The 9858-nt window shown below is 45.5% G+C and overlaps 1 protein-coding gene across 10 annotated transcripts in view; it reads left to right on the forward strand.

Annotated features, from left to right (window-relative positions):
* The window catches only part of SYNRG (synergin gamma), a 54184-nt gene extending 47586 nt beyond the window's left edge, over positions 1-6598 (forward strand). For 5 of the 10 annotated variants that reach the window (XM_082707447.1, XM_082707442.1, XM_082707449.1 and 2 more), the window contains 3 exons: positions 4447-4557; positions 4919-4954; positions 5928-6598. In XM_082707447.1, coding sequence (XP_082563573.1) covers positions 4447-4557; positions 4919-4954; positions 5928-6059 — 279 coding nt within the window. In that variant the 3' untranslated portion in view covers positions 6060-6598. Of the gene's footprint in view, positions 1-3397; positions 3549-4446; positions 4558-4918; positions 4955-5927 lie in introns of those variants that run through there. The other 5 variants (XM_082707448.1, XM_082707444.1, XM_082707443.1 and 2 more) reach the window with 2 other exon arrangements.
* Positions 6599-9858: the final 3260 nt, after the last annotated feature.

Raw genomic sequence — 9858 nt, forward strand, 5'->3', positions numbered from 1 at the left:
CTGCTCATCAGGGAACCTGCTTCTTCCCACTCTCTCTCTCAGCCTGCCTCTCTGCCTACTTGTGATCTCTCTCTCTCTGAATCTCTCTCTCTCTCAAATAAATAAATCTTTTAAAAAGGCGGGAGAGATGAGGAAACATCATATATAATCTATACATTTTTCTAGGGAGAAGCCATTTTTTCCCCTTGGGAAGAATAATACAGTTTTTCAGATACAAAAAGAGTACACTAACTTCCCAGTGGTTCCGCTTAAACTAACAGTAAAAGATGTAACTATTATTTTGCCATCATCCTGGGTCACCCCAGTATCCACTAGACAAACCAGCCAACATGCCAGGCTCCCAGATCCTTGACCACTGGACTCAGGGACCCTTGTCTCCATGCTACTTCGGCCACCCCCTCACATAAGTGTCTCAAACTATAGTACCTGCGCCATCTTAAATTCCGGCCATTTTCTGAGCCCAAATTCACAACCCTCTAACTTGCTCACACTTCCACAGTTCTTGTTTTGGGTTCTAAGTATGGGACAGTTGTTTGATCCTTTTACTGGGTTGTCATCAACTCCCAGCCTTACTTTTTACTCCCACCTACTTGGTTCTTAGCTTTTGAGGTTCTTTATGTCCACCCTTGGACAGTCACTGACCCCAGTTCGCATAGGACTGAGGGATTTCCTGAGAGCTGAAAGTAGAACAGGAGGTTGGGCACCCTGGTCTGTGACATCTGTATGCAGAAGCGCTATAAGGCGGTGTCACAGGCCTCTCCTGCCAGCAGCACGTTCAGCGACATCACCTCGGTACCTTGAAATCCGCCACAGTGGGAGTATTTATACCGTGGGAGTCCACAGGTTCTGTGTTGTGAACAGATGAGAAGCTGAGGCAGTGTTCTCCCGTACTTGAGAACCAATACCCAATTCAGCAGAGTCCTTACCGTATTTGACAGATATGAGAGACATTTGAGACATGTCTGCTGTCCCACCGCAGTCTCAGCTCTTCACGGAGAAACATCAGCCAGCGCCCACAGCGCCCGTGCTCTGGGGAGCACAAGCATAGGCTCACTATGGGCCCAAGAGGTGGGCAAACACTTTCGGAGAAAGCACTGTGAGAATCAAGTGACTCTGGAATTTGTAGTAGAGATGATTGTCTGCTATACTTTTGGTAAACTTTGCTTCACAGTCTTTATATAATAAGATCATGCGTGTGTGTTTCTTTGTGTATACGTATTTGTATGGATGTGTGCTTTTTTTTTTCTCTCTTTGGAAAGTCCATTTTTTTAAAGATTTTATTTATTTATTTGACAGACAGAGATCACAATCAGGCAGAGAGGCAGGTGGGGGGGGTGGGGAGCAGGCTCCCCACTGAGTAGAGAGCCTGATGCAGGGCTCGATCCCAGGACCCTGGGATCACGACCCAAGCCAAAGGCAGAGGCTCCAACCCACTGACCCACCCAGGCATCCCGGAAAGTCCATTCTTAATGGTGGAAGAGGGGGGCAATTTTGCCCCCAAATTGGCCGGGGATCCTGTTTAGCACTTCCAGTGCAGAAGATAGGCCCCACAATAAAGAATGATCCAGCTTAAAATGTTAGTAGTGCCAAGTTTGAGAAATCTCTGCTGGGGCACAGAAAATCAAAATAAATTGATTTAGGCATATCTAAAACTTCTTCACATTAAGAATACAGCTTTTTGGGGCACCGGGTGGCTCAGTGGGTTAAAGCCTCTGCCTTCAGCTCAGGTCATGATCCCAGGGTCCTGGGATCGAGCCCTGCATCGGGCTCTCTGCTCAGCGGGGAGCCTGCTTCCCTTCCTCTCTCTCTGCCTGCCTCTCTGCCTCCTTGTGATCTCTGTCAAGTAAATAAATAAAATCTTAAAAAAAAAAAAAAGAATACACCTTTTCTGGGGCCCCTGGCTGTCTTAGTCAGTACAGCATGTGACTCTTGATCTCAGGGTTGTGAGTTCAAGCCCCACACTGGATGTAGAAATTACTTTAAAATCTTTAAAAAAATAAAAAAGTACAACTCTTCCAAAACTTTTTTTTTCTTTTTGCTTGTTTTGTTCTGGTTTTAAAATTCAAGTATTTTTCTTAATTGAAGGATAACTTAGTGAAATGCACAGATCTTAAATACATAGTCGAATCGGTTTCGACAAATGCATTTAGCCATGTAAGCCCACACCCCCTCCATATACGCAGTGTTTTCATCACCTTTTAAAGTTCTCTCTTGCCGTGATCTGATTCCAGAAATAACCACTGATCTATTTTCCAAAGACTTCTATCACCATAGAATTGCCTGTTCTAGAACTTTATATAGAATTACATAGTATATATATGTTCTTGTGCCTGGCTTCTTAGCATCTTTTAAAAATTCATCTGCATTGTTGTGTTTATCAATTTGATTCCTTTTATCAGCAAGTACTATTCCATTGTGTTGATATACCATGGATTTTTAATCCATTTTTTTACTTCTAGAAACATGCTATTTCCAGTTTGGCTAACCTGAGTAGAGTTACTGTGAACACTTCTTGTGCAAGACTTGGTTCACATGTTTTCATTTCTCTTGGATAAATATCAAGGAGTGGGATTGCATAAAAGTTCATATATTAGATATGTATTTTAACTTTTAAGAAATGAAGAACTCTGGGATGCCTGGGTTGCTCATTCGGATAAGTGGCCAACTCTTGATTTCAGCTCAGATCTTTGTCTCAGGGTTGTGAGTTCAAGCCTCGCACTAGGCAGCATGGAACCTACTTTAAAAATAGAGAGAGAGAGAAAGAGAGGAAGGAAGGAAAGTAAAGAGCATTCCAGGACCACCTGGCTGGCTCAGTAGGTAGAGCATGTGACTCTTGATTTTGGGGTTATGAGTTCAAGCCCCCTGTTGGGTGTAGATATCACTTAAATAAATAATTTTTTTTACAGAAAAGGAGTAATTCCTTTGGGTCTCCTTCCTCCCCGGGAGCCTTGTACTATCACTTTGCTGTCCCTTAATAAATCTTACTTTGCTGCCCACAAAAATATATATATATTTGAAGGAAGGAAGGAAAGAGAAAAATTAATAGCTTTCCAAAGTTGGAACCTGCCATATTAAGCATTGGGCTATCTATATGCCATACTTCATAGATTTGTTGTAAGGAAGAAATTAGATAATGCACGTGAAGAGCTTAGTGTGGTATGTAGCAAGTAAGGGCTTGACTGATAATAGCTGTCTTTATATTTACTCTCTCTAGCTGGTAACTTCTAAATCTCACAGTCTTGAGTGCTAGAACTATGTATGTGTCTTACTGCTTATGTAACATCAGAACTTGGCTTCCCCACAGGCAGTTCTAAGTCAGCATATACAAAACTGAATTTTTTTTTTTTAAGATTTTATGTATTCATTTGACAGCACAAGCAGGGAGAGAGGCAGGGAGAGGGAGAAGCAGGCTCCCTGCTGAGTAAGGAGACCAGTGTGGGACTTGATCTCAGGACCCTGAGATCATGATCTGAGCCAAAGGCAGGTGCTTAACCAGCTAAGCCAGCCAGATGCCCCACCAAACTGAACTCCTACCCCCGGCCCCAAAGGTGGGTCTCCTCTCATGTGCCTTATTGTAAATCCTGTTGGCTGCCCAGGGCCTCTCTCCCTCTTGCACATCTCACACATCACCCAGGCTTTTTCACGTGACCATATGTCTCCGTCCCCCACTGTCGCTTCCCCAGTTCTAACTTGCTTCACTCCTGGATCACTTAAAATAATGCATAACTGAGGCCCATAACTTGAGGATTGCCATCCACAGTTCATTGCTTAACACTGCAATCAGAGGGATCTGTCCATAATACAGACCTGATCTTGTCATGGTCCAGTTAGAACCTTTAGTGGCTTCCCAAGGTAAAGTCTCTTCTCTTCCTTCCAAGGCCTTCATGCTAGAGTTCAATCTCCCACCTCCTTTCATAAGCTTGGCTCCCACCCCCTAGATTTCTTCCCATAGCCAGTCTCCTTAGAGGCCTTTGCCTGTGATGCTTGTTCTATCTACACTGAATAAATACCGTCGCCCCTCTTACCTCCCCCCTCCCATCCCATTCACCTAGCCTATACCTCTTGAAACTCAGCCAGGATGTTTCTGAGAGCTAGGAAGCATCCTCTGCCATCGGGCTCTTTTTCCCTTGGGTTGGAGGAAGTGCCGCCCCCCCCAGCCCATGTGCCCTAGTGTGGCTATTATGGCAGTGTTGCCTGGTACCCACCTGGCCCCCACCCTAGACTGTGAGTTCTCAGAGGACAGGGACTATTTTTCACTCATGCTAGCATCCCTAACACCTAGAACAGAGTGGGTACCCAGTAAATGTTCGGGAAATAGAATAGTTGTATTGTTGGTATCAAAATTGACTTAATTTGCTTTTAGACCTGTTGGGGATGAGTGATAGGGAGTGAAGCCAGCAGCATTTGGAATTGCTGTTTCCTTACCCATTTGTCCTGTCCTCACAGCCTGATGAAAATTCACTGGATTTCTCCTCTTGTATGCTACGGCCTGGGATTAAAAATGCTCAGGAACTTGCATGTGGGGTGTGTCTTTTAAATGTGGACTCCAGAAGCCGGGTAAGTGACACGCCTTCCCCTACAGCTGGCAAAGCATTTCCCTCACATGACCTCCGGGGACCCCTTCCCATTTGGCCCCCTCCCCTACCAGGGCTATGACCCCAGGAGGGCATTTTGATGAAGCCCTGAAATCTGACCACAGAAGGACATCGGTTCTACAAAAGGGCAGTGGGGGGAGAGGTTGCGTGAAGGGGGGGAGGTCTTCCCTTCCCGGCAATGCAATGCTGTCTGCGCTGTGCCCGCAGTGCCCCGAGCACAGCCAGGTGGGGAAGAGAGGAGGTAAACCCAGAAGGCTTTGTTTGGAGGCATGAGGTCCTGCTCTGGGAATTTTGTTGATCTTATGGTTTCAACATTATTTCAGAAAGAAGAGAAGCCTGCAGAAGAACATCCTAAAAAAGTATGAACCAGTCACACATTATCTTAGCATCTCCATCTCAATTTTGAGTGTGGAAAGCAAATCCGATGATTCCACTGTCATCCTGAACTGTTCTGATCGTGAATCGTTTCCCGAGTCATGTCTGTTCCCATAATGTTTGATTTAACCAACTAGTGCGTCTGTGTGGATCTGCTTGTGTCTTGTTTGCACGCTTGTAGCTCATAATTGGCTTCTGGTGTTGCAAGGCATTTTTCCCTGTGATGAACAAGGTAACAGATTGAGCAGTTTCTGGAAGACTGGAAGTTGTGACACAGAGAATGAGATCAAAGAACAGCAGGATTTGGCAGTTATCAGACAAAAACAAATAGGGATTCAGAGTTTTGTTTATTATTTGTAGCACTTTAGAAAAACCCCCCAAGGAGTCAAGGGTAGGACTGGCTGAGTGGGACTTACCTGCAAGCATTAGTTGTCTGGGAATAATTCTTAAGTGCTTTAATATCTCTTTTACAAACCCTGTACCTGGTTGACTTTTTTAATTACTTTGATTCAGTTATCAGGTTCCAGTGGCCTTAGTTCATGAGAGTTTTCGGTCTCTTTTTTTTCCATGAGAGGACTGTAATCAGTCCCAGAAACGTGGGGATCGCAAGTACAGTTAAAGGCCAGCCTAGGGGAAGGCTTCCTTCGGCACAGTGAGGGATAAAAGTCAGCCACAGCCTTAGCTATTTTAGTTCCCCTATAATGAACACCTCCCCCCGCCCAGCCTTGTCTGTGGCCTTCTTGTGCTAAAACTGGGTTTAGTGGTAAAGATTTTTTTAGACTTTTAATTAGCAGCAAAGAACTTTCTCACTTGAATTCCTGTAGCTCCCTGCTCAGGCTGTGTGTGTGCCACGCAGCCTCAGCCTGTGGCCTGGAGCGGTGTTCATGCGGGTCGCTGAGCCGTGCTTAGATGCCGACGCAGCCTGACTTGCCCCACATCTCTGCTTATTTTTGGCAGGCATTCAACTCAGAAACCGACAGTTTCAAGCTGGCATATGGAGGACACCAGTATCACGCCAGCTGTGCCAACTTCTGGATCAACTGTGTTGAACCAAAACCTCCTGGCCTCATCCTGCCTGATCTGCTCTGAAAAGTTCCTCAACAAAGGACCCACTGGGTTTTGTTTTTTCCCCATCACACCCCATGAGGTGACGGGAAGCCAGAAGCAGAACGCAGGTACTGTGCAGTGCACCTCCGTGAAGCTGTACGAAGATTCCCCAAGCCGTAGCGGGGACAGAGGAGCTGCCGGGTTCCCAGTCCTTCCTACAGATGCCCTTTGTCCCCCGGGGTCCCGCTGCCAGTCTTGGGGGTTTGAGGTAAAATCACCTTGCCCAGACTGCACGTGGTACCAGAAGTTTGCTAACTTACCTTTAGTTCTGGTAAGATGTTTGAAGACACGGACCACAGTTTTCTTTCTCTGAGGAATAACTTGCTGCTGCAGTATTGAAACTGTGAAGAACTGATGTTTGAAGAAAAGTCAGTTGTTGTTATAGGCCTAGAACTGGCGAGCATGTGTTGAGCCAGTGCTTGCTTACTTACATCTAGAACACCGTTGCCCTGTGTGGTAGAAGGCACTTACCCACATTTAATTTGTTGATATCTGAAATGAATAAAAAGGGGAAATTGTGATGCAGCTGTTCTTTTTATAGAAAAACTGCTCGTCTCCGTGGGACAAGGGCAGGTAGGTGAGGGTGGATTCACCAACTTTACTCTCACAACCGAACCAGTTCTGCTTTTGTTCATTTATAACCCTCTAAACTTTCAAGACGGCCTTTCCTCCAAATATGCTGGGGCACTTTGCAGTGAACTGAATGTTCACTCTGACAGAGGCCCAGATTCTCATCTGTCGGATGAATAGCCTTCCCCTTAAGAGCCTCCACAGAAAACTTCGGTTTACCTCGAAGTCTGTGAACATGGTACTTTTGTTCAGATGAGATTTGGAAAGGCAGCTGGATGAAACCTCCTTGCAGTGGCCTTTGTCCAGATTTCCAGAAACAATGGCACAGGGACCATTGCTACCTGACTTGGCAGTATCTATGTGAGGGACCTGAAAATGAGTTTGGTTAGAAGCTGGAGCTCGTGGCCTACTGAGGCAGGCAGTGAAATGGCTGTTTACAGTGGAGGTACAGGACATAGAAGCAGTGGAAGAAAAGGGTTCTAAAATAGATGGAATTCTAGAAGGAAGAGGCTCATGCTCGCTGTCTGGTGTGAGGAATTTTCTTTGCCACTTAAACTGAATGGATAAAATCAGTGGGGAGAGAAAAAGCCAAATCGTTAAGGATTGTGAAGTCCTGGGAAGAACAGGCCAAGCTAGGACATATTTTCCTCTGAATTGTGAAATTTGTGCTTTATGAAGAGATTCTGAGTTTTGTGTTTTACATTGTAGGCTCTCTGGCTTCAGTTTTATTTATAAACTGGACAAGTTAGTTTTGTCTATAAAATCGCTGCTTTACATCACTAATTAGATTGTTTTTCCTTCTCAGGACAAAACTTTAGAAGGGATTGTTTTGTTCCATCTTATCCTTTTTAGCCTCCATCTCCTCCGAGAGGTACAGAAAGTTCTCTTGAACAGCTCCTATTGACACTTCTGCTTTCCCTTGCTGTGCCCGAGTGCAGACAAATGAGGAGGTGGATCTGTTTTTCTCTTTTTCTCCACATTCATCTCCAGCTCTCACAGCTAAGTTACTACCCTCAAGGCCATTGTCCTCCATGGGGCTCGAAGAGTGGCAGTAACCACACGAGGGGGCTGCTTCCTCAGGCTTCCCTGAGGCCTCTGTGCTCCGTGTCAGCCTGAGCAGCACCCGGCCTCCTCATGGCACCAGGATTCAAGCAGGCCACTAACCTGTCTTTACCTTCTTAAGAGGCCAGGCTGACAGACTGCCTTTGCTGGCAGTGCCTCCCAGTTAGACTTTACATTGCTGAGACAGTTTGGGGGAATGCCATATGGACTGTCGTCGCAATGGCCTAGGACAATGACATTTTTAAAAGTATGTTCACCTGCTAACTAGAATGGTTCCATTCCTAGATTCCAGAATCTAGGAATGCTGCTGGCCTTACCAAGTATGAGGGGTGTAGTCGCCCCACGTGCAAGAGGAGACAGCGGACGTCACCCGGAAGCCTTGGCCGTGGAAGCTGTCCCAGCCCGGAGCAGCTGGTTTAGCAACGGCGGTGCACGCTCGCGTGCCCCCAGTAAGGACGTGGGGAGCGTGGGATAGTAGACACCGACGCTGTGTGCACAGCTTTATTCCCATGGCTCCACCTTGCGTTCCACTTCACCTCGCCTCTGATTAGCCAAGAGTCCAGTGTCCTTGGAAACAGTAACCAAGGTTACTTAACTTCCGCAGTGCGAATGGTGCAGGCGGCTTCAGCCCCACCGCTTGAGTGGCGATTAGTCAGCGCTCTTCTCTTTGGTATTGTATTTTGCTTTTCACCATTCTAGGGCTGTGTGTAATTTAATTTTTGTCTGGACACACTTGAGGTGGAGGCACAGGGTGTGCTACTGGCCGTGCTTTATTTTTTCTGTGGCTCCTAGTTAGCACCATGGGCTTCATCTTTTAAATTATTTGAATAGTTTTGTATGCACGTACATATTTTTGTTGGTTAAAGATGCCTTCTCCTTTTATTTGATGACTCGTGTGATCTCAAGCTTTGGTAAGATTATAGGACCTTCACAATAGAGAAATTTGCAGTGCTCGCTTGGCGCTGGGGATCACTACAGAAATCCCCCATCACCCTCTAGGTCACACACCTCCCTTTGGGAGCAGCTAATAAGCTCTGACATTTAGATTACAAAGGTGTTAGGCTTCTTAAGTACTAAGAATGCTTAGTTAATGTCCCAGTCATGGTGTTGGCCAGGATTTCTGCAGGAAATTTTCCTACCAAGAACATCTGTCACCAAGTGTTCCCTTCCCCTAGTACAGTGGTTATTTTTGGACTCTCGTCCACAGACTACAAGCCTTACAGTTTGCCTTGATCCTAGGGAAACCACAGCCTCCACAGCCATGGATTGTTTTGTTCTTTTGACTGATGTTTGACCATGTGCTGATGTAGCATTTATGGGTTCCTCTGATTTTCCCATCGAACTATTAACTTCATTTTAATTTTCTTATTTAGACAATGGTGCACGTTTATAGAAGTAAATGGTATGAAACGAGGTAGAATTTGGATGGAAACCATTGCCACAGACCAGGTAAGATCCAGAATATATAATATATGTAAACATGTAACCACAGGCATTACATTTATGGCTTCTTGCCAAAATCGGGCAAAAATCTAGAAAATTATTCCACAAATAAGCAAGCTGCCACCTACCTGGCTGCTGAAGTAAAAGCATCGTGACCAAGCATAGGCAGCCTCCTGGCTCCCAGGAGTTTGTCGGGAGCGTGGAATAGGGGCGAACCGAGGAAAGGGCCGCCCAGTCCCTGACGAGGTATGTTGTCATATTTATTAGGAGCAGTGAACTGGGTGTCATTTTTAAATTCCAACAAAGGAAGCCATTGTTATTTGCTTAGCACTTGAGGTTTGGCTTAGGGCATTTTGTGTTTGTTAATAATCCAGCAGAAGCCCAGCTTTTGTTCAGCAAGGTCTTTGATGGGAGGACTCATGGCTTTGGGGCATTCCAGTTACTGAGAGACAACTGAAAACGGTATGTTTTATCAGAGTGTACACTCTGCTGTTTTGCCACTGTTATGGCACGGTGAAGGGTATTAATAATCTGTCCATTTGCAGGGAGGTCAAACATTGACACAGTTCAGCTGGGAGATCTAGTTTAAGTAGCATTCATAGTTGTCACAGGAACCGTATTTTAATGTAGGGGAGAGCATCTTTCTTCCAGCATCAACACACGCATACACATACACACCCTGACATTCTTAGTAAAAATTCTAATG

The sequence above is a fragment of the Mustela nivalis genome (genome assembly GCF_964662115.1).
Source record: "Mustela nivalis genome assembly, chromosome: 17".
NCBI classification, from domain to species: Eukaryota; Metazoa; Chordata; class Mammalia; order Carnivora; family Mustelidae; genus Mustela; species Mustela nivalis.